This window comes from Myxine glutinosa, chromosome 13 (assembly GCF_964187855.1).
Source record: "Myxine glutinosa chromosome 13, kmMyxGlut1.1, whole genome shotgun sequence".
NCBI lineage: Eukaryota > Metazoa > Chordata > Myxini > Myxiniformes > Myxinidae > Myxine > Myxine glutinosa.
The window spans coordinates 94,666,131-94,691,800 of NC_136273.1; the positions used below are offsets into that span (position 1 = coordinate 94,666,131).

The 25,670-nt window shown below is 45.5% G+C and overlaps 1 protein-coding gene across 1 annotated transcript in view; it reads left to right on the forward strand.

The window, feature by feature from the left end:
- Positions 1-24,130, forward strand: part of LOC137439122 (uncharacterized) — a 49,348-nt gene extending 25,218 nt beyond the window's left edge. Inside the window, exon 11 of the mRNA XM_078767776.1 lies at positions 23,966-24,130. Coding sequence (XP_078623902.1) covers positions 23,966-23,994 — 29 coding nt within the window. The 3' untranslated portion in view covers positions 23,995-24,130. The remainder of the gene's footprint in view (positions 1-23,965) is intronic.
- Positions 24,131-25,670: the final 1,540 nt, after the last annotated feature.

A 25,670-nucleotide genomic window follows, 5' to 3' on the forward strand; every position in this document is an offset into this window, starting at 1 on the left:
ATTCTGATCATCTTATTCCAGCTCATAATTGATTCTGGTCATCTCATTCCAGCCAATAATTGATGCTGGTCATCTTATTCCAGCTCACAATTGATTCTGGTCATCTTATTCCAGCTCATAATTGATTCTGGTCATCTCATTCCAGCCAATAATTGATGCTGGTCATCTTATTCCAGCCAATAATTGATGCTGGTCATCTTATTCCAGCCCATAATTGATTCTGGTCATCTTATTGCAGCTCACAATTGATTCTGGTCATCCTATTCCAGCCCATAATTGATGCTGGTCATCTTATTCCAGCCCATAATTGATTCTGGTCATCTTATTCCAGCCCATAATTGATGCTGGTCATCTTATTCCAGCCCATAATTGATTCTGGTCATCTAATTCCAGCCCATAATTGATGCTGGTCATCTCATTCCAGCCCATAATTGATTCTGGTCATCTTATTCCAGCCCATAATTGATGCTGGTCATCTCATTCCAGCCAATAATTGATGCTGGTCATCTTATTCCAGCCAATAATTGATGCTGGTCATCTTATTCCAGCCCATAATTGATTCTGGTCATCTAATTCCAGCTCACAATTGATTCTGGTCATCCTATTCCAGCCCATAATTGATGCTGGTCATCTTATTCCAGCTCACAATTGATTCTGGTCATCTTATTCCAGCCCATAATTGATGCTGGTCATCTTATTCCAGCCCATAATTGATGCTGGTCATCTTATTCCAGCCCATAGTTGATTCTGGTCATCTTATTCCAGCCCATAATTGATTCTGGTCATCTTATTCCAGCCAATAATTGATTCTGGTCATCTTATTCCAGCTCATAATTGATGCTGGTCATCTTATTCCAGTCCATAATTGATGCTGGTCATCTTATTCCAGCCCATAATTGATGCTGGTCATCTTATTCCAGCCCATAATTGATTCTGGTCATCTTATTCCAGCCCATAATTGATTCTGGTCATCTTATTCCAGCTCATAATTGATTCTGGTCATCCTATTCCAGCCCATAATTGATGCTGGTCATCTTATTCCAGCCCATAATTGATTCTGGTCATCTTATTCCAGCCAATAATTGATTCTGCTCATCTTATTCCAGCTCATAATTGATGCTGGTCATCTTATTCCAGCCCATAATTGATGCTGGTCATCTTATTCCAGCCCATAATTGATGCTGGTCATCTTATTCCAGCCCATAATTGATTCTGGTCATCTTATTCCAGCCAATAATTGATTCTGCTCATCTTATTCCAGCTCATAATTGATGCTGGTCATCTTATTCCAGCCCATAATTGATGCTGGTCATCTTATTCCAGCTCATAATTGATTCTGATCATCTTATTCCAGCTCATAATCGATTCTGGTCATCTGATTCCAGCCAATAATTGATTCTGATCATCTTATTCCAGCCCATAATTGATTCTGGTCATCTCATTCCAGCCAATAATTGATTCTTGTCATCTTATTCCAGCTCATAATTGATTCTGATCATCTTATTCCAGCTCATAATCGATTCTGGTCATCTCATTCCAGCTCATAATTGATTCTGATCATCTTATTCCAGCTCATAATTGATTCTTATCATCTTATTCCAGCTCATAATTGATTCTGGTCATCTTATTCCAGCTCAGAATTGATTCTGATCATCTTATTCCAGCTCAGAATTGATGCTGATCATCTTATTCCAGCTCATAATTGATTCTGGTCATCTTATTCCAGCTCAGAATTGATTCTGATCATCTTATTCCAGCTCAGAATTGATGCTGATCATCTTATTCCAGCTCATAATTGATGCTGATCATCTTATTCCAGCCCATAATTGATTCTGGTCATCTTATTCCAGCTCATAATTGATTCTGGTCATCTTATTCCAGCTCATAATTGATGCTGATCATCTTATTCCAGCTCATAATTGATTCTGGTCATCTTATTCCAGCTCATAATTGATTCTGATCATCTTATTCCAGCTCATAATTGATTCTGATCACTTATTCCAGCTCTGGGCATCCTCCGTCGTGCGAAGTCCTTCCTTGGCACACCTGAGCTCCTCACCACATACAAGGCTTTCATCCGCAGCTCTATGGAATACTGCTCTCCCCTCTGGTCTGGTGCTCCTGCCTCACACCTAGCCCGTCTTCACGCTGTTGAAACCAAAGCGTTCAGAATCATTGGAATCTCCCACGATGAAGCTAACTCCAAGGGCCTTTCACTCACTTACCGCAGGCAGGTTGGTGGTCTTTCTGTCTTCTACCGACTCCTCTCTGGCCTAGCCCCCCCAGCCCTCTCTGGGCTCTGTCCCCCAAATATTCCTACAGGTCGCACAAGATCTGCCTGCAACCCTCTTATGGTTAAACTGCCAAAATCAAGACTCTCTGCTCACCTTCACTCCTTCATTCCTCTTTTCTCCCACCTCTGGAACAAACTCCCTCACTCTCTTCAATCCCACTCCACCCTCCAGGTCTTTAAAACAGCTGTTCACCACCATCTCTTATCCTCCCCCATCCAAAACCTTGATCTTTTCTACCCCCGCTAATTTCGGTCCCCTTGTGTTTTATACCTCTCCCCCCCCCCCCCCCCTCTCCCCTTCCCACGCCTCCTGCTCCCAAGCCCTCTCCCTCCCACACTTCTCCCTGCTCTCAAATGTTGTGGTTGTGTGCTTCCCCTTCTCTCCCCATCTTGTCTTCCGCTCCCTCTTTTTGTATATTTTGTTTGTCTGGTTGATTTGTTTGTGAAATAAATGTTAGCTCTTTCACGAGCCTCGATTCAGTATACAAAAATAATAATAAATAAATAAATAAAGCTCAGAATTGATGCTGGTCATCTTATTCCAGCCCATAATTGATTCTGGTCATCTCATTCCAGCCAATAATTGATGCTGGTCATCTTATTCCAGCCCATAATTGATTCTGCTAATCTCATTCCAGCCAATAATTGATTCTGGTCATCTTATTCCAGCCCATAATTGATTCTGATCATCTTATTCCAGCTCACAATTGATGCTGGTCATCTTATTCCAGCCCATAATTGATTCTGGTCATCTCATTCCAGCCAATAATTGATGCTGGTCATCTTATTCCAGCCCATAATTGATTCTGCTCATCTCATTCCAGCCAATAATTGATGCTGGTCATCTTATTCCAGCCCATAATTGATTATGGTCATCTTATTCCAGCTCACAATTGATTCTGGTCATCTTATTCCAGCCAATAATTGATGCTGATCATCTTATTCCAGCTCACAATTGATGCTGATCATCTTATTCCAGCTCATAATTGATTCTGGTCATCTTATTCCAGCTCACAATTGATGCTGGTCATCTTATTCCAGCTCATAATTGATTCTGATCATCTTATTCCAGCTCATAATTGATTCTGATCATCTTATTCCAGCTCATAATTGATTCTGGTCATCTCATTCCAGCCAATAATTGATGCTGGTCATCTTATTCCAGCTCACAATTGATTCTGGTCATCTTATTCCAGCTCATAATTGATTCTGGTCATCTCATTCCAGCCAATAATTGATGCTGGTCATCTTATTCCAGCCAATAATTGATGCTGGTCATCTTATTCCAGCCCATAATTGATTCTGGTCATCTTATTGCAGCTCACAATTGATTCTGGTCATCCTATTCCAGCCCATAATTGATGCTGGTCATCTTATTCCAGCCCATAATTGATTCTGGTCATCTTATTCCAGCCCATAATTGATGCTGGTCATCTTATTCCAGCCCATAATTGATTCTGGTCATCTAATTCCAGCCCATAATTGATGCTGGTCATCTCATTCCAGCCCATAATTGATTCTGGTCATCTTATTCCAGCCCATAATTGATGCTGGTCATCTCATTCCAGCCAATAATTGATGCTGGTCATCTTATTCCAGCCAATAATTGATGCTGGTCATCTTATTCCAGCCCATAATTGATTCTGGTCATCTAATTCCAGCTCACAATTGATTCTGGTCATCCTATTCCAGCCCATAATTGATGCTGGTCATCTTATTCCAGCTCACAATTGATTCTGGTCATCTTATTCCAGCCCATAATTGATGCTGGTCATCTTATTCCAGCCCATAATTGATGCTGGTCATCTTATTCCAGCCCATAGTTGATTCTGGTCATCTTATTCCAGCCCATAATTGATTCTGGTCATCTTATTCCAGCCAATAATTGATTCTGGTCATCTTATTCCAGCTCATAATTGATGCTGGTCATCTTATTCCAGTCCATAATTGATGCTGGTCATCTTATTCCAGCCCATAATTGATGCTGGTCATCTTATTCCAGCCCATAATTGATTCTGGTCATCTTATTCCAGCCCATAATTGATTCTGGTCATCTTATTCCAGCTCATAATTGATTCTGGTCATCCTATTCCAGCCCATAATTGATGCTGGTCATCTTATTCCAGCCCATAATTGATTCTGGTCATCTTATTCCAGCCAATAATTGATTCTGCTCATCTTATTCCAGCTCATAATTGATGCTGGTCATCTTATTCCAGCCCATAATTGATGCTGGTCATCTTATTCCAGCCCATAATTGATTCTGGTCATCTTATTCCAGCCCATAATTGATTCTGGTCATCTTATTCCAGCTCATAATTGATTCTGGTCATCCTATTCCAGCCCATAATTGATGCTGGTCATCTTATTCCAGCTCACAATTGATTCTGGTCATCTTATTCCAGCCCATAATTGATGCTGGTCATCTTATTCCAGCCCATAATTGATTCTGGTCATCTTATTCCAGCCCATAATTGATTCTGGTCATCTTATTCCAGCTCAGAATTGATGCTGGTCATCTTATTCCAGCCCATAATTGATTCTGGTCATCTTATTCCAGCTCAGAATTGATGCTGGTCATCTTATTCCAGCCCATAATTGATTCTGCTCATCTTATTCCAGCTCAGAATTGATTCTGGTCATCTTATTCCAGCCAATAATTGATGCTGGTCATCTTATTCCAGCTCACAATTGATTCTGGTCATCTTATTCCAGCTCAGAATTGATGCTGGTCATCTTATTCCAGCCCATAATTGATTCTGGTCATCTTATTCCAGCTCAGAATTGATGCTGGTCATCTTATTCCAGCCCATAATTGATTCTGCTCATCTTATTCCAGCTCAGAATTGATTCTGGTCATCTTATTCCAGCTCACAATTGATTCTGGTCATCTTATTCCAGCTCACAATTGATGCTGGTCATCTTATTCCAGCTCACAATTGATTCTGGTCATCTTATTCTAGCTCACAATTGATTCTGGTCATCTTATTCCAGCCCATAATTGATGCTGGTCATCTTATTCCAGCCCATAATTGATGCTGGTCATCTTATTCCAGCCCATAATTGATTCTGCTCATCTTATTCCAGCTCAGAATTGATTCTGGTCATCTTATTCCAGCCAATAATTGATACTGGTCATCTTATTCCAGCTCACAATTGATGCTGGTCATCTTATTCCAGCCCATAATTGATTCTGGTCATCTTATTCCAGCTCACAATTGATTCTGGTCATCTTATTCCAGCTCACAATTGATGCTGGTCATCTTATTCCAGCTCACAATTGATTCTGGTCATCTTATTCTAGCTCACAATTGATTCTGGTCATCTTATTCCAGCCCATAATTGATGCTGGTCATCTTATTCCAGCCCATAATTGATTCTGGTCATCTTATTCCAGATCACAATTGATTCTGGTCATCTTATTCCAGCCAATAATTGATTCTGGTCATCTTATTCCAGCCAATAATTGATGCTGGTCATCTTATTCCAGCCCATAATTGATTCTGGTCATCTTATTCCAGCCAATAATTGATGCTGGTCATCCTATTCCAGCTCATAATTGATTCTGGTCATCTTATTCCAGCCCATAATTGATTCTGGTCATCTTATTCCAGCCAATAATTGATGCTGGTCATCTTATTCCAGCCCATAATTGATTCTGGTCATCTTATTCCAGCCCATAATTGATTCTGGTCATCTTATTCCAGCCAATAATTGATGCTGGTCATCTTATTCCAGCTCACAATTGATGCTGGTCATCTTATTCCAGCTCACAATTGATGCTGGTCATCTTATTCCAGCTCAGAATTGATTCTGATCATCTCATTCCAGCCAATAATTGATTCTGAGCATCTTATTCCAGCCCATAATTGATTCTGATCATCTTATTCCAGTCAATAATTGATGCTGGTCATCTTATTCCAGCTCACAATTGATGCTGGTCATCTTATTCCAGCTCAGAATTGATTCTGATCATCTCATTCCAGCCAATAATTGATTCTGATCATCTCATTCCAGCCAATAATTGATTCTGATCATCTTATTCCAGCTCATAATTGATTCTGATCATCTTATTCCAGCTCAGAATTGATTCTGATCATCTCATTCCAGCCAATAATTGATTCTGATCATCTTATTCCAGCTCATAATTGATTCTGATCATCTTATTCCAGCTCATAATCGATTCTGGTCATCTCATATCCAGCCAATAATTGATTCTGATAATCTTATTCCAGCCCATAATTGATTCTGGTCATCTCATATCCAGCCAATAATTGCTTCTGATAATCTTATTCCAGCCCATAATTGATTCTGGTCATCTCATTCCAGCCAATAATTGATTCTGATCATCTTTTTCCAGCTCATAATCGATTCTGGTCATCTCATTCCAGCCAATAATTGATTCTGATCATCTTATTCCAGCTCATAATTGATTCTGATCATCTTATTCCAGCTCATAATCGATTCTGATCATCTTTTTCCAGCTCATAATTGATTCTGATCATCTTATTCCAGCTCATAATTGATTCTGATCATCTTATTCCAGCTCAGAATTGATTCTGATCATCTTATTCCAGCTCAGAATTGATGCTGATCATCTTATTCCAGCTCATAATTGATTCTGGTCATCTTATTCCAGCTCATAATTGATGCTGATCATCTTATTCCAGCCCATAATTGATTCTGGTCATCTTATTCCAGCTCATAATTGATTCTGGTCATCTTATTCCAGCTCATAATTGATGCTGATCATCTTATTCCAGCTCATAATTGATTCTGGTCATCTTATTCCAGCTCATAATTGATTCTGGTCATCTTATTCCAGCTCATAATTGATTCTGATCATCTTATTCCAGCTCATAATTGATTCTGATCACTTATTCCAGCTCTGGGCATCCTCCGTCATGCGAAGTCCTTCCTTGGCACACCTGAGCTCCTCACCACATACATGGCTTTCATCCGCAGCTCTATGGAATACTGCTCTCCCCTCTGGTCTGGTGCTCCTGCCTCACACCTAGCCCGTCTTCACGCTGTTGAAACCAAAGCGTTCAGAATCATTGGAATCTCCCGCGATGAAGCTAACTCCAAGGGCCTTTCACTCACTCACCGCAGGCAGGTTGGTGGTCTTTCCGTCTTCTACCGACTCCTCTCTGGCCTTGCCCCCCCAGCCCTCTCTGGGCTCTGTCCCCCAAATATTCCTACAGGTCGCACAAGATCTGCCTGCAACCCTCTTATGGTTAAACTGCCAAAATAAAGACTTTCTGCTCACCTTCACTCCTTCATTCCTCTTTTCTCCCGCCTCTGGAACAAACTCCCTCACTCTCTTCAATTCCACTCCACCCTCCAGGTCTTTAAAACAGCTGTTCACCACCATCTCTTATCCTCCCCCATCCAAAACCTTGATCTTTTCTACCCCCGCTAATTTCGGTCCCCTTGTGTTTTATACCTCTCCCCCCCCCCCCCCCCCTCCCCTTCCCACGCCTCCTGCCCCCAAGCCCTCTCCCTCCCACACTTCTCCCTGCTCTCAAATGTTGTGGTTGTGTGCTTCCCCTTCTCTCCCCATCTTGTCTTCCGCTCCCTCTTTTTGTATATTTTGTTTGTCTGGTTGATTTGTTTGTGAAATAAATGTTAGCTCTTTCACGAGCCTCGATTCAGTATACAAAAAAAAAAAAAAAAAAAAAAATAAAGCTCAGAATTGATGCTGGTCATCTTATTCCAGCTCAGAATTGATGCTGGTCATCTCATTCCAGCCAATAATTGATTCTGATCATCTTCTTCCAGCTCATAATTGATTCTGATCATCTTATTCCAGCCAATAATTGATTCTGCTCATCTTATTCCAGCCCATAATTGATTCTGCTCATCTTATTCCAGCCCATAATTGATTCTGGTCATCTTATTCCAGCCCATAATTGATTCTGGTCATCTTATTCCAGCTCATAATTGATTCTGGTCATCTTATTCCAGCCCATAATTGATTCTGGTCATCTTATTCCAGCCCATAATTGATTCTGGTCATCTTATTCCAGCCCATAATTGATTCTGGTCATCTTATTCCAGCCCATAATTGATTCTGGTCATCTTATTCCAGCCCATAATTGATTCTGGTCATCTTATTCCAGCTCATAATTGATTCTGGTCATCTTATTCCAGCCCATAATTGATTCTGGTCATCTTATTCCAGCCCATAATTGATTCTGGTCATCTTATTCCAGCTCATAATTGATTCTGGTCATCTTATTCCAGCCCATAATTGATTCTGGTCATCTTATTCCAGCCCATAATTGATTCTGGTCATCTTATTCCAGCTCATAATTGATTCTGGTCATCTTATTCCAGCCCATAATTGATGTCACCATGTGCCTCCACAGTTAGCTACAGTTTCCCAAGTGTCAAAATTGATGTGTGGGGCTTTCATATCCTTATACCATTACATGCATCCTTCTACCTCAGCTTCGGGTCCCCTTTTTGTCTTTTGGCCCCAGCTGTCTTCCCATATGAAGCATCCTTTGGGATACGTCCATCTTGCATCCTGTATACGTGCCCAAGTCATCTAAGTAGTCTTTGCTTAATAAGTGCAAGGACACTTGGCAGATTTGACTTCTGCATTTGTGCCTCTGTCGTTCCACGTGATGCCAAGGATGCATCGTAGACAGCAAAGATGAAAATCGTTGAGTCCGTTCTTGGCAGCTATAAGTTGTCCATGTTTCAGGGCCGTAAAGTAAGGTGCTGATCTTGGTTCTGAGGGTCAGCTTGCTGTTCTTCCACACCCTCTTCGTTCGTCGACCACAAAGGTGATGGCTGCCTTCCTGATGCGAACGTTTCGTTCAACATTGAGAGACAGGTTGTTAGTCACTACAGACCCGAGATAACTGAATTTGCTGACTACTTCCAGTGCAGTATTGTTTAGTTTAATCAGGAGCTGCGTTGTGAACACCTTGTCTCATCAGCGCGGTTTTCTTAACACCGATGGTGAGAGTGAACATCAAGCATGCATCAGAGAGACGATCAATTAGCTTTTGGAGCTGGACAGGACAGGACATGCCGCCATTTTGTCTTGGCCCTTAATCTGGACGAGTTATACAGGTTTTTTTTTTTTGTTGGTTTTTTTGTATACTGAATCGAGGCTCGTGAAAGAGCTAACATTAACTTCACAAACAAATCGACCAGACAAACAAAATACACAAAAAGAGGGAGCGGAAGACAAGATGGGGAGAAAAGGGGAAGCACACACACACAACATCCGAGAGCAGGGAGATGTGTGGAAGGGAGAGGGCCCGGGGGGAGGAGGCGTGGGAAGGGGGGGGGGGGGGAGGGAGAAGTATAAAGCACAAGGACACCAAGGACTTCCAGGACAAAAGTTGGTATTTCAAAAAGTGGAATTGGGGTGAAATTAGCGGGGGTAGAAAAGATCAAGGTTTTGGATGGGGGAAGATAAGAGATGGTGGTGAACAGCTGTTTTAAAGACTTGGAGGGTGGAGTGGGATTGAAGAGAGTGAGGGAGTTTGTTCCAGAGGTGGGAGAAAAGAGGAATGAAGGAGTGAAGGTGAGCAGAGAGTCTTGATTTTGGCAGTTTAACCAAAAGAGGGTTGCAGGCAGATCTTGTGCGACCTGTAGGAATATTTGCGGGACAGAGCCCAGAGAGAGCTGGGGGGGCAAGGCCAGAGAGGAGTCGGTAGAAGACGGAAAGACCACCAACCTGCCTGCGGTGAGTGAGTGAGAGGCCCTTGGAGTTAGCTTCATCGCGGGAGATTCCAATGATTCTGAATGCTTTGGTTTCAACAGCGTCAAGACGAGCTAGGTGTGAGGCAGGAGCACCAGCCCAGAGGGGAGAGCAGTATTCCATTGAGCTGCGGATGAAAGCCTTGTATGTGGTGAGGAGCTCAGGTGTGCCAAGGAAGGACTTCGCACGTTAGAGGATGCCCAGTCGGCGACTGGCTTTGGAGGCCAGATTTGAAATGTGGTTTTTCCAGGAAAGATCATGGCAGATAGTGAGACCCAAAAGCTTGAGTGACAGAACTTCTTGGAGAGGATTATTCAGAAAGTGGATGGGAGGGTTGTCCAGTCGGTCTTTTCGGAGAGACATCGTAAGAGTGTGAGATTTGTCAGGATTGAAAGACATGTTCCACTTGTTTGCCCAGTCTGTGATTTTGTCAAGGTCTGCAGAGAGTGAGGAGGCTGCAGACTGCCGATCTGAGCGGTGAAGAATGGAGCGACAGAGAGTAGAGTCGTCAGCAAAGAGATAGAGAGGATTTTCAAGAGAGTCAGAGAGATCATTGATGAAGACCAGAAAATGCACAGGGCCCAGAACACTGCCTTGGGGAACTCCAGCCTGAACAGGAAGAGGAGATGAGAGAAACCCATTCAGGGCCACATGTTGACTACGACTAGAGAGGAAGTCCGCCAACCATGCGTGGAGATTTCCATGGATACCAAAAGAGGAGAGTTTGGTGAGCAGAGCGGGGTGCCAGACCGTATCGAAGGCACGTGATATGTCAAGGGAGACTGCTCTAATTTCCTGTTTGGCATTGAGGACCTCCATCCATTGTTGAGAAAGCAGAAGCAGCATGTCCAGAGTGGAGTGTCCAGGTCTGAAACCAAATTGATGATCAGAGATCAAGCCATTGGAGAAGAGGAAAGATTTCATATCTGAAGCAATGATGGATTCCATGACTTTGCTGATAATTGGGAGAAGGCTGATTGGTCTGTAGTTGCTGGGATCTGTTTTTGCACCTTTTTTGTGCAAAGCGGTGATGTTGGCAGATTTCCAAGCAGATGGAAGATGACCTTGAGCAAAAGAGAGGGTGAAGAGAACAGAGAGGGGGAGTGAAAGAGCGGAAGAACATGATTTTAGAACCCGTGGGCTGATGCCGTCAGGTCCAGTTGCAGAATCAGAGTCGAGGGTTGACAGAAACTTTTCCACCTTGTCAGGAGGAAAGGACGCAGAGTCCAGGAGCAGCTGGGTACGACTGGGTATGGTGGGTACAGAGAGGGATGGGTTTGGGACACAAGATTTAGAGGCAAACACAGAGTTGAGGCATTCAGCTTTTTCACGTGCGGAGTCAGCCGTGTGGCCATTTAAGGTGAGGGAGGGGATGGAGGGGGAACATACACCAGAAACAGATTTCACCAGACGCCACCAGGATTTGGAAGAGGGAGACAGATAAGAGAGTTCGGTCCTGAGGACGGAGAGATATTGTTTCCTGGCTCTCCTGAGGGTGGACACACACTTGTTTCGGGCTTTGTGAAAGGAAATGAGATTTCCTTCCGTTGGATTTGCTTTCCAGGAGACGAAAGCAAGTTGTTTCTGGGCAATAGCCTCACCACAAGATTCCGTGTACCATGGACGGGAGGAAGGGTATGACAACTGAAGACGAGAAGGGATAAATCTGTGCATGAGAGAGAGCAATTTACTTTGGAAGAATTCCCAGGATGAGTTGATGTCAGAGGCAGTAGAGATGGGAGACCAGTCCAGATGATTGATGGCTGCTTGAAGACCGTGCCAGTTGGCCTGAGTGAAATGCCAGACTCGTCGACGTTGAGGAGGCTCTCTGAAAATGGTCAGAGAGATGTCCACTTTAACAAGCACATGATCAGAAGAGCCGATTGGAGCAGAAGAAGAGCAGCAGACATTTTCAGGGAAGTTAGTCATAACCAAGTCCAGAAGAGAAGATTCTCCGTTGACTGAGATCCGGGTTGGGAAATTGACAGATTGTGTCAGTCCCAGTGAGTCACAGAAGTCCTTTGCTGAAGAGCCATGGCTGGTGAGAGAGGTACCCACCCCCAGCCAACTGGCATGGTGACAGTTGAAATCACCACATATGAGGAAGAGAGAGTTGGGATGAGTAGATAGAAGTTGGTCCATATTATCAGACAGCGAGATGTAGATGGAGTCATCACTGTTTGGTGGACGGTACAACACGCATATGAACAAAAGGTGGGAGCGAAGGGGAAGCCGTAGCCAAAGGTATTCCTGGGGGTGAGGTGGAGAGAGGGCAGTGCAGGGCGAGTGAGGAAGAGAGTTTTTTATAAAGATAGCAACCCCACCTCCAGGACGAGGCTCAGGTCTATCATACCGGAGGAGGGAGTAACCTGGGAGAGATACCAAGGAATCAGAGACATCATGAAGGAGGAAGGTTTCTGTTAAGCAGATCACGTCTGGTTTGTCAGAAGCAACCTGTATGGAGAGATCAGTTAAGTTTGAGCGAAGGCCCCGGATGTTTGAGGTCCATACTGTTAAGGAAGAGGAAGGGGGAGCATCGGATACAGAACAGGGGGGGGGGGGAGCGGTAGGGCAGGATGTCGAAGAGGAGGAAGAGGTAGGGAGAGCTGTTGCAGGTGTGTCAGAGATTACAGAATAGCTTGGAGAAAGGGAAGAATGGGGCGGACAAAAGGTTTGATGGTGTTTGGGTGAGGCGCAGTGAGGTGTTATTTGAGGAGGGGGAAGAGTGAGGCAGAAGGTTGAGGAAGATGAAGGTGAAAGTTGGAAGGGGGAAGAAGCGGGGAGGACGCTTTGAGGAGGAGGGGTGAGAGTGGAGTCTAGGAGGGGAGGAGTGAGGGAGAGTCTCGGAGGGGAGGGGTGTGGGGAGAGTTTAGGAGGGAAAGGGCAGCGGGGGAGATTTGAAAGGGATGGGTGTTTGGGAAGATTTGGGGGGGAGGGGCAAGGGGGAAGATTTGACAGAGATGGGTGATGGGGAAGATTTGGAGGGGAGGGGTGTGATTGGATTTTGAAAAGTGTACGATTTATGGGAAACGAACATTTATTGCAAAATGAGTTTCTTGAGACATTCGAGTCAAAAATACGTTTGAGGACGCTGAAGGATGGGTGGAGTTCTGGAAAGTTTAGGGAATGAATGAAAGATGCACTGTACGAGATGGAATTTTTTTTTTGAATGAATAGAATTGGTGAGCAAGTCGAAAGCATCCTTTTATAGAAGAAGTAGAAAAAAGTGTTATAGAATATGACATAATAATAAAGTTCTTCAGGGGACAGATGAAACATGTATTAACAACTTGATCACGTGATCTCGAACAACGTGGTCGAAGAACGAAAGAACAAATAACGAAGAACGAAAGAGCAAAAGAACGAAGAACGAAAGAACAAATGAGAACGCACAAGCGGATAAGAACAGGGAAGGAAAAAAATTTTTGGGGTTTTTTTTGAGATTTTAAAACAAGGGAGTATGGGTGAAAAGACCGTGAAAAACAGAGACCGACAGTAGTTGCAGCGTGATCGAAGAACCGCTGAGACAAAAAACAAAAGCCTCAAGCCAAGGTCTGAGGACACGGTAGCCGACTAGTACTACACTAGGCCTCAGAATACACGATACGAAAAAACCGACGATTCTGTACACAGGTATGAAAAACCAACACCGAGAAACCTATTAAAGTCACCCCAATAGGTACATGCACCGAAAGAAAGATAAAGATACGACAAAAACACAAATGTGAAAGATCACTTAGCTTCGAAAGCGTGAGCCCATGGAACAGCTATCTGTCCTGGTGTGAAGGTAGATTTCTTCCATATCTGCAGGGAAGGAGTACCTCAGACGTGCTGAGAAGAAAATCCCAAACAGAGTTTGAGTCAGGACGCAGCCATGCTTCACTCCGCTTTTAATCTCGAAACTTTCTGAAGTGGAGCCATCAAACTAACTGCATTGTGCCGTGTATGTTGTCAGGGAAAGAGTGGAAGAGGATGAGAAGCTTGGGTGGATAGCCAATCAGTTCTAACACCTTGTATAAACCCATTCTGCTGACATTGTCAAAAGCTTTTGTGAGATCCATGGAAGCGAGGTAGAGCGGCGTGTTCTGTTCCCTACACTTCTCTTGAAGCTGATGAAAGGAAAAGATCATGTCCACGGTGGATCTGCCTGCTCGAAAACCACATCAGGATACACTCAGTTAGCAAGTTTCTGGAGCCTCTTTAGGATGATCCTGGGAAATACCTTCCCAGTAACACTGAGGACTGATATGCCATGGTAAAACATAAACATATTGTTGCGAATATGGAATTTGACCTCCATATCCGCTTGTAAATATTCCCCTATCTTCTCCGATACTCCCCAACTCTCCCCTTACCCCATTCCCTAGTCCCATTGTCTGTAAACAACACCCATTAGAGCCGATCTTCCCCTTCATTCCCCCATTAAATGTCGTGCCCAGGTCCCCCGCACCACACGTAGACAATTATAGGACATCTTGCTAGTTATTCTTAATCTATGTCAGTTAAGGACTTGTTTCCATTAATTATGACTCTTCGTTGCACCAGAATGTGATGATATGGCACCAGTAGGAGTTTAGGACCTTCCCATACCTCCCCGCATCTCTTCCCATCATCTCAAGCTCCAACAACAACCACAACAACAGCGGCTTTGCGTCCTCACTCCGGCTCGGTTGGCCGCCATTGAACATGTGCTCGACGGGGTTACCCAGAAGGGGGCTCCCTGTCGGCCCCTCGTCAAGGGCGGAGCCGGTAACCCCCGCACCCAATGAGAAGCCATGGGCCGATGCCATATGGGGCGGAGCTAACGAGCGAGGGCGTGACTCCCCGCCGGATATACGCGGCCCCGCGCCGGACGTGACGTCAGATGCGCCCCGAGCTTGGAAGGAAAAGACGCCACCCTCCCGAGCGCTGAGCGACCTCCCCAGCTTGAGACCAAAGTCGCGACCCACAAGCGCTGTGATACCTTCACGCATCTCTGGACACCACCGTACGTGATCCTGCCCTGAGCACAGGTGCACCTGGAGCGATCGCTACCCGCTTTCCTGGCCATCAAACCCCGTGTGAGTGAGCCTTGTCCCGCGTTTACCTGTCGTCTGTCCGGGGATAATATAAGTGTGTTTAAGTGCCCACCTTCCTATGTTTCCCTCTTGTCCCTGTAATCTAAACCTTCCGCAATTGTAATAACAACCTTTGAGAACCGTATCCCTGGTGTCGTATTGTGTGATTGTAATCCAGCCGGGTGTCTTCTTTTTCTTATTGAGCCAGCATAGCGCGATTAGTCAACCCCGGGTGCAATCGGGGTAACTTGTACGGATACGGCGGCCATCCCGCTCGGCCCACCATACCATCAAAGTCGTATCTGTAACAATTGGTGTCAGGAGTGGGATTCGAACCCGGGACTAAATTAGTTAGGCCCAAATTTTGGGAGGGAAAATCGATTCGGAGCGCGTTTCCCGCGCGAAATTATAACGGCGAAATTTCAATTTGTTTTACGAAAATAAAAAAAATAAAAACCGAGTTTTGAAAGTCGCGCTATGGCGGATCAAGACGGCTGGGGTCCGGTAAAGGAGAGTGAGGTAGGGTCGATCCAGGACCAAATTGAGGGACAAGAGGAGAGCGAAGCAGTGAGGGCGGCAGGTTCGCAAAATAGCGCCGTCACGCACGAAGTAGCGGGCGCGCAAAAAGGCGCCTCGCACGAGCGTGCGGTAGCCGAGCCGGCTGTATCAGCGGGCTTTAACATGCAGCCGATTGACATGCAGGCCCTCATTGCGCAGTTACAGGCAGCTGTACAGATGAGTATGGGGAGCCAAATTGAGCGATTGGGTGAGCGGTTGGGGAACCGGATGGATGCTCAGGGTGAGCGATTGGAGGGCCAAATGGGGGTAATGAGGGACGAAGCGAGGGGTACCGGTGAGAAGTTAGACAATAATTTTGAGGAGTTAGACAAGAAAATTGGGAAGTTAGACAATAATTTTGAGGAGTTAGACAAGAAAATTGGGAAGTTAGACAATAATTTTGAGGGGTTAGACAACGGGATAAAAGAAGTGAAAAATGGGTTAGAGGGGTTAGAAAACAGTATGGAAGGCAAATTGAGGGACATGAGGGACCAAGCGGAAAGGGAAGTTAAACAAATGGAGCAGCAGATAGAGGGGGTCAGAATGGGGGTAGAAACCAAACTGGATGCTCACAGGGAGGAAATGGAGCAGATGAGGGTGGCATCTGGGCAGGAGATGCAAGTGATGGGAGAGGAGATCAGAAGAGGAGTGAGTGAGGAGGTCGGAGGAGTGCGCGAGGAGGTGAGGCACTGTAAGGAGCGCATGGAGAAAGAGGTGAGAAAGGGGACTGTAAAATTGCAAGGTGGTATAGAGGAGTTGACGCTGGGAGTAGAACAACTGACAGTGGGACAAAAGGAGTTGGGGGACCAGGTAAAGAAGAACACAGCGGTAATAGAGGGTTTAAAATCGACACAGAAAGAGATGAAAAAGGACGTAGGGGTAATTAAAAAAGAGTGCCAGACGGTACATGAGGACCTGACGAGGAAAATGGACAAGGTGGTAGAGGTAATGGAGGTTAAAGAGCGGGAGGTGCGGGAGCACATAGAAAAAAATAAAGTGGAGTTAGAGGAAGAACTTAAAGGGGCGCACGAAGAGATGAAGGAGATGAAGCAAAAATTAGAAGAAGTGGAAGAAGGGGTGAGCGAAATTAAGAAGCGACGGAGAGGGGATAAGAAAGAGATAAAGGAGGAAGTAAAAGAATTGGTCCAAAGTCTGTGTTCGGATCGTGATGATGTGCTCATTAACCGGATGAGGGATTCGCAGGTGATGGAGGAGAAGCGAAGAGAAAGAGGACCCGGTGTAAGTGGTGACCAATATGGTCGTGCGTATGATGCGCCAGGGGATTTAATAAGCTTGGGGGTCGAGATGGACCCGGGTGTTCGTGAGAGGCCATTGGTGAAGTGTGCGACAGGTCTGGTGTGCGAACATGGAGGTGTGCAAGAAAGTCCGACTCTGGGGTGCATGAGGAAAGAGTGCGCTGTCAGAAGTAAGGAAGAGTGTCCACCTGTGGTGAGTGTTACAGAGGGTGTGACGGGAGAGTGTGCGCAGGAGTGTGCGCGAGAAAGGTGTGTGACGGACAGGTGCATGAGGAAAGAGTGTGCTGTCAAGAGTAAGGGTGAGTGCGTTGCCAAGAATGGAGGTGAGAGTAGTGAAAGTGACATGGAGCGTGAGTTAGTTGTGACAGGTGAGCGAGGATGTACACCTGGGATGGAAGGATGCACACCTGGAATGGTAGAGCGTGAGTGGGAATGCACGCTGGAGTTGGTGGTGAGGCACGTGGATGGGTGTGCGAATGAGGGCACACCTGTGATTGTCACAGAGGAAGTGACCGAGGAGGGGGCGCGAAGCGGTGTATTGGTGAGGTGTGCGACCAACGAATGTGTGCCAAGGTGTTCGGTGGTCAGGTGTGTGACCAAGGCTGTGAGTGGAATGGGTGTACCTGGGTGTGTAAGGAAAGGTACGAGGAGCATGGGCACGGCTGGATGTGTGAGCAAGGAACGGGCTGCGGGGTGTAAGCGTCCAGGTGAAGCATCGACGTTAGACGGGGTCGAGTTTAGAACGACTTATAGCCGAATCGGGCCCTCGGTGCGTGCCGGGCTTCGCGTGCCGCGAGAACCAGCGGGGATCCGAGCCACGGCGGGTTCGAAAGGACCGCCGTGCGCGATCCACGCTGGGCCTCGCGTGGGACGGCCGCGTCCGTGCTCCACTAGGCGGAGCGGGCAGCTGGATAGGAAGGGTCGTTATGGCGACCACTTTTTGTTGAGACGTGCCGGCAGGTCGAGATCGGGACATTGGATGGCTCCACGCCGAGGTGATGCGTGGGATCTCGGCACGGGTAAGCCCCCGTCCCTGCACCGAGTGCCGGACGCATCCAGCCGCCGGCACAAAACAACCAGCGTCCATTGCTTGGCTTTACGAAGCCGGGCTTTGGACAGGGATTGGCGCACCGAGAGGTATTAGTGAGTAGACGGGGTGATGAGGTTAGTGTTTTGGACCCCAAATTAGAGAAAAACAAAATTTGATGATTGGCAAAGGATTGGCAGTAGTGATTGGCAGATGATGGGCAGTGATTGGCAAATTTTTAATTTGTTGAAATTTGATGTGCAAAATTGGTAGTGAGAGACCCCCGACGTGGTGGGATGGCATCCCTGCCACCCTTCCCATGTGTGGGGCAAAGGAGCAATAGCTTATGGGGTGTATGGCAGTGAAAACTAGCCCGGGTGGGTTAGGATATATGGTGTGTAGGGATCTAGCGAAGATGACCTTAGGTAACGTTAAGGTTAGTTAGTGACTGATACCTGTAGTGGGGACGCAGGCAGATTAGTGTGGATTATAATGACGAGGGAGCGCAATAGTTTAAAGGGACGACTGGGAAGCGCAAGTTTCAGTAGGGAGTAGTTAGCTGAGATGATGCCGTGTTTGTGAGAATTGAACAGGTGTGATTGCACAGGGGTGCAACTGGACAGGTGTGTGGAGCAGTGTATGAGTAGTGAGTGTGTGGATCAGCGCGAATGCACTTGGGGAGAGAAGGGTGCAGGTGGCACCAGGTGTGAGAGCACAGGTGTGCAGGTACCGGTGTGTGGAGAGAGTTGGAGTGAGTGGTACGGAGTGGTGTGCATGGTGCGAAGGTGTGGATGGGGGAAGAGTGGACCCCTTTCACGAGCACCCGGGGCGGGTAGTGTAAGTGTTAGGTAGAGGGTGCAGGTAAATTGTGGTTGGATATTGGCATTTGTGGTGCGGTTGCAGAATGGTGTTGTGAATGGGTGCATTAGTGTTGTGGAAATGGCTGGGCGTGTAGCCTGTTAGTGTGTGTAGTTGGTTGGGCACTCCACCACTGTGAGGATGTCGGCCAGGTGAGGCCGCAGGTGGGCTCTGGGAGCCGGTAGTTGTGAGTGGGTGCCTGAGGATCCCGGGTGTGGATCGGGCAGCCCAGTGCCAGAGAGGGCACGGAGTGGGGAGAGAGCCAGAGGGCCTTCCCCAGGTAGTTAGGTTAGGGTGAGGAGCAGGTAAGCTCGGAGGCAACTGCAGTGGTGGAGGTGTGCAGGTGGGTAGACCCACTGGGAGAGGTACACGCCGCAGCCCAGAAATTGTGCGAGGGCACCGGGAGATGAATCGGGGGAGTGAGACCCCAAATTGAAGAGCACCACAGTTTGGCCAATGGGAATTGGTTTTTAGAACCCATAGCGTAAGAGGGCCAATGGTTTGGCCGGAGAAAGACCCCGGGTAGTGTAAAGTTGTTAAAGTCATTTCGGAGATAGTTAGGATTGATGAACCTGTCGCACCATACGCAGCCACTTACCTGTGGTGATGATGATGACTCCACACCTGTGTTTTCTTTGTTTTGTTGCAGGAGATGAATCGCTGTGTGGATTTGTGAGACGCATCACGACGTGGATGAGACATTGGGGTGATTCCATCTCTCCCTCCCTAGGAGGGACTGATGATGAATTGGTAATGGCAAATTATGATGTTGAGTTGGAGATGGCAAATTTTGATGAGAGTTGAAAATGGCAAATTTGATTGGTTAGGAGGGAGAGAAGACGAATTTGGTTTATGGGAGGAACGGGGAAGACAGTAGGGATGTTTGTTGATTTGTAAAGTAGATGTTTATGGGTAGTGTTGTGTTGTGTGGATACAGTAAGGGGTAAGGGAGGGGCCATGTAGGTTACCTGGTGGGGGGGGGGCGTACGATAGGAACGTACCTGTCTCACCTGGTTCCCATGTGCCCCCAGTGTGCATTACCTTATATTGCGTGCACTTTTGCGCCCTTACCACCTTACTCACTTGTTTCTTCTTTTGTCTCCCACCTCCGAGGATCTGGCTTTGGGGTAGAGAGAGAGGAGAGAGAGGTGCTGGCTACGCAGTTGTGGGCCTGCACTTTCGCTGCTTGTTGCCTGGATCGATACACCATATGGACCGCAATGTTGGTGGCCACCCACAATGGACCGTAGTTCTTTTGCGGCCAAGCACCACCCGGGGATGGACCTATGGGTCAACGGGGCACCTATGCCATACAGGTGAACCACTAATAATTAACACCAAGTGCACCACAAGAAGAGCAAGAGACACCTGCAGGGTTAGGGGTTGTCGAATTTATTTTTATTTCATTGAACAATGGTGACTGCACCGATTGGTGGTGGGGTGGTGCTGTTGATGCTCGGAAAGGGTGCTCTGCACGTTATTAAAGGCCGTCGGCCACAGAGCACTCGTGGGTTGGTGTATCGATGTTGGCAAGCGCGCTCTCTCTATGCATAACATCTGCATGTGTTCCTCCAAAGACAGGTCCTGGATCGTAGTGTAAATATCAGCGTAGTCTTGTAAATAATGCTCCCTACCGGCTGTATGTTTAGTTTGAGGATTCTTTCCGGATTCGGTTATCCTGTGGGTGTGTTTCTGAGAGGAGAAGGGTGCAACGTCGCAGGGGGACATATTTACTCATTTGTGAATATCTATAAAACTGTCGCACTCAGGGTAGAGTTAATAGTAGAGGGAACTACATTGCGTGCCACACTAAAGTAGGTAAAAATTTATCGGGTCGGGACGCCCCGAGGGTAGAGAAGGGTGCAATGTTGCGAATATGGAATTTGACCTCCATATCCGCTTGTAAATATTCCCCTATCTTCTCCGATACTCCCCAACTCTCCCCTTACCCCATTCCCTAGTCCCATTGTCTGTAAACAACACCCATTAGAGCCGATCTTCCCCTTCATTCCCCCATTAAATGTCGTGCCCAGGTCCCCCGCACCACACGTAGACAATTATAGGACATCTTGCTAGTTATTCTTAATCTATGTCAGTTAAGGACTTGTTTCCATTAATTATGACTCTTCGTTGCACCAGAATGTGATGATATGGCACCAGTAGGAGTTTAGGACCTTCCCATACCTCCCCGCATCTCTTCCCATCATCTCAAGCTCCAACAACAACCACAACAACAGCGGCTTTGCGTCCTCACTCCGGCTCGGTTGGCCGCCATTGAACATGTGCTCGACGGGGTTACCCAGAAGGGGGCTCCCTGTCGGCCCCTCGTCAAGGGCGGAGCCGGTAACCCCCGCACCCAATGAGAAGCCATGGGCCGATGCCATATGGGGCGGAGCTAACGAGCGAGGGCGTGACTCCCCGCCGGATATACGCGGCCCCGCGCCGGACGTGACGTCAGATGCGCCCCGAGCTTGGAAGGAAAAGACGCCACCCTCCCGAGCGCTGAGCGACCTCCCCAGCTTGAGACCAAAGTCGCGACCCACAAGCGCTGTGATACCTTCACGCATCTCTGGACACCACCGTACGTGATCCTGCCCTGAGCACAGGTGCACCTGGAGCGATCGCTACCCGCTTTCCTGGCCATCAAACCCCGTGTGAGTGAGCCTTGTCCCGCGTTTACCTGTCGTCTGTCCGGGGATAATATAAGTGTGTTTAAGTGCCCACCTTCCTATGTTTCCCTCTTGTCCCTGTAATCTAAACCTTCCGCAATTGTAATAACAACCTTTGAGAACCGTATCCCTGGTGTCGTATTGTGTGATTGTAATCCAGCCGGGTGTCTTCTTTTTCTTATTGAGCCAGCATAGCGCGATTAGTCAACCCCGGGTGCAATCGGGGTAACTTGTACGGATACGGCGGCCATCCCGCTCGGCCCACCATACCATCAAAGTCGTATCTGTAACAATATATTGTAAAATATAAATGCATAGAAATACCACGAAGTAAAAGCTGACCTGCACTCTGGCCTCATATTCATCTTTTGATCTTACATTCAAATTTCTTCAGTAAATTGCAATAACAAATTTGCCTTCACCGTTCCAATACTTAAGGAGAGCAATATATATATATATATACTACATGACCAAAAGTATGTGGACACCCGAACATTACACATCTCATTCCAAAATCATGGGCATTAATATGGAGTTGGTCCCCCCTTTGCTGCTATAACAGCCTCCACTCATCTGGGAAGGCTTTCCACTGGATGGTGGAACATTGCTGTGGGGATTTGCTTCCATTCAGCCACAAGAGCATTAGTGAGTTTGGGCACTGACGTTGGATGATTAGGCCTGGCTCGCAGTTGGCGTTCCAATTCATCCCAAAGGTGTTTGATGGGGTTGAGGTTAGGGCTCTGTGCAGGCCAGTCAAGTTCTTCCACACCGATCTCGACAAACCATTTCTGTATGGACCTTGCTTTGTGCATGGGGCCATTGTCATGCTGAAACAGGAAAGGGCCTTCCCCAAACTGTTGCCACAAAGTTGGAAGCACACAATCATCTAGAATGTCATTGTATGCTGTAGCTTTAAGATTTCCCTTCATTGGAACTATGGGGCCTAAGGGGCCTAGCCCGAACCATGAAAAACAACCCCAGACCATTATTCCTCCCCCACCAAACTTTACAGTTGGCACTATGCATTCGGGCAGGTAGCGTTCTCCTGGAATCCGCCAAACCCAGCTTCGTTCGTTGGGCTGCCAGATGGTGAAGCATGATTCATCACTCCAGAGAAAGTGTTTCTATTGCTCCAGAGTCCAATGGCGGTGAGCTTTACACCACTCTAGCCGACGCCTGGCATTGCACATGGTGATCTTAGGCTTGTGTGCGGCTGCTCGGCCATGGAAACCCATTTCATGACGCTCCCGACGAACAGTTGTGCTGACGTTGCTTCCAGAGGCAGTTTAGAACTCGGTAGTGATTGTTGCAACTGAGGACAGACTATTTATATGCACTACGCGCTTCAGCACTAGGCAGTCTTATTCTGTGTGCTTGTGTGGCCTACCACTTCGCGGCTCAGCTGTTGTTGCTCCTAGACGTTTCCACTTCACAATAACAGCACTTGCAGTTGACTGGGGCAGCTCCCGCAAGGCAGAAATTTGATGAACTGACTTGTTGGAAAGGTGGCATCCTATGACAGTGCCACGTTGAAAGTCACTGAGCTCTTCAGTACGGCCCATTCTACTGCCAATGTTTGTCTATGGAGATTGCATGGCTGTGTGCTTGATTATATATACCTGTCAGCAATGAGTGTCGCTGAAATAGCCGAATCCACTAATTAGAACTTGTGTCCGCATAATTTTGGCCATGTAGTGTATATAAATATTCGATTAATGAACAGGATTAAATAATTAAATTGATATATGTGGGAAAATTACATGGCCAGACCAGGAATAGAACCCAGGTCTTCTGGAAAACCATACCAGTGCTCTGCCATCTGAGCTATCGGACGGAAAGAAAGTGGCAATCATATGTATGGGAAAATTGCATGCTCAGTCAGGGTCGCCCAGATGTGTTTTCACAAGCGAAACTCATGATCTAAATGATTATGTTGAAATGTAGTGTGAAATGGGAAACTAAATTTGGAAAAAGATTTTTTAAAATTTAAATTAAATAATTAAATAATAGGCTCTGCGAATCATGAGGTAAAATGGCTCAAAAATTCATTTTCTACATTCTTTTCAATGTAATTAATAAATATTAAACATAATAACCAACATATTGGCTTTTAAATAATAACATATTTAGTGTTAATGTGTTTGCACTCAGTATCATTCACATCACATTAGAATGTAATACAATTGGCCACTAATAGTGGTTAGAGGGAGTATCCCAATGCTCTGCAGTTTCATATATGATGTCCCAATGCACCCACTCATCCTCTGGATAACTATGATGACAATCATGCAGAAGTTATAGAAATGCCACAAACAGAACCCTCAGATATCTCGGTTTTTTTTGGTGGGTGGGTGAGGGGGGGGGTGAGGAGGGGGAGGGAGTGGGAGTAGGGGGAGGGGTTGCTTGATTTTACTTGTGCATTATTTACTGACACTGACTTATTATTGCATTGCATTATTGTGCATTATTATTTACTTGACTGAGTGTCAAACTTACCCTCCTCTTTCTTTGGATCCTCTTTCAGATTCGCCTGTAAGTATGCCGTCAGACTGACATTCCAAGTCAAACTCGTGCTTTAATGAACAACAGTTGGACTTCACAAAATGCTTTCTTGCTGAAGATTGCACTGCACACGACAAACATCCTTAAAGATGTTCAAAGCAGGAGACAATAAGCTTTTTTGTTGTTGTTCATAGCAGGACCTCGTCAAAAAAGTTTGGTTCACCAATTGCTCCAACCGTGAGAAAGCAGAGAAGGCAGTGAAGGAAAAAGGATTGGTAAGAACTCTTTTGTTGAAAGTATAATCTTATCCGCTGTCATAATGTACTATAGTCTTCTTGCATACATGCCAAGGCCAAGACTTGGTGAGACAACCACATGGGGCATTCAAAAATTACAAACGAGAAACTCACAATAGTCCAAGAAATGCCAAAGTTTATTCTTTGTATTTTCAAGCCATTGTACAAGAAAATGGAATGAGAAAGAAAAAGTATTTTCCTACTAAATTTATATACGTCTGTTAAAAAGCTGTTTGCATTTCTTGGACCATTGTGACTATTGTGGACTATTATTTATTATGATTATTCATATACTATTTATTACTATATATTATTATTACTATTATTCTTATTGTGACTATTATTTATTGTTATTATTTATTATTATATATTATTACCATTATTCTTGTGACTATTATTTCTTATTATTACTATTATTGGACTATTGTGGACTATTATTTATTATGATTATTTATATACTATTTATTACTATATATTATTATTGTGACTCTTATTTATTATTATATATTATTACCATTATTCTTGTGACTATTATTTAATATTATTACTATTATTGGACTATTGTGGACTATTACTTATTATGATTATTTATATACTATTTATTACTATATATTATTATTACTATTATTATTATTTTGACTATTATTTATTATTATTATTTATTATTATATATTATTATCTATATAATAATAGCGTAAGGACTCGACTTTGTTATCCCTTTTACGCCGCACCCAGTGACCCGATGCCCACGGCACTAATGGATTTACGACCTAAGAACCGCGCTCTTTGTTTATCACGTAGAGACATACTCGAAAAATCTGAAATAGCCGACGTTGGGGCCCAAAAGCATCCGATTAACTGCCGATACGACGCCATCTTACGACGCCATCGTATTGGAGTCTGCTGGGCGAAGGCGAAGCGAGCCATCCGCTGATTGGACAGTCGAGTGGTGTGAACATGGGTGGTGTGAACCAAATGGTCTTTTTATTCCCTTGAACATTTTAAATTAGGATATATAAGGAAACGTCTTTATCGTCATTTTAATAAAGTTAAATTGAGTGACGTTGCGATACTCGGGGTGCGATGCATAAATCCTCGTAACTCCGAGAGGTGTAGCAGGTGGCGAGACGTAAGGAAGCTTAAAGATAACGAGCTGAAATAGACGAACGATATGTCAATCTCTTTCTACACCGAACGGAAATAAAAGTATGAGAGCGGGAAGGCACGGCCTGAGCACTTCGAGCAGAGAGGACTGATTGGACTTAACTTAAAGAGAAAAAATTGGAGTTTAACGGAAGAAGAAGATCCCATGAACGCTCCCCTATGCCATCCATAATGGTACACTCTATCCATACACCACATCCTCCCTTCCGTGGATGTTCCACGGGTTTCGGCTGGTTAGGTACCATTATTCTTGTGACTATTATTTAA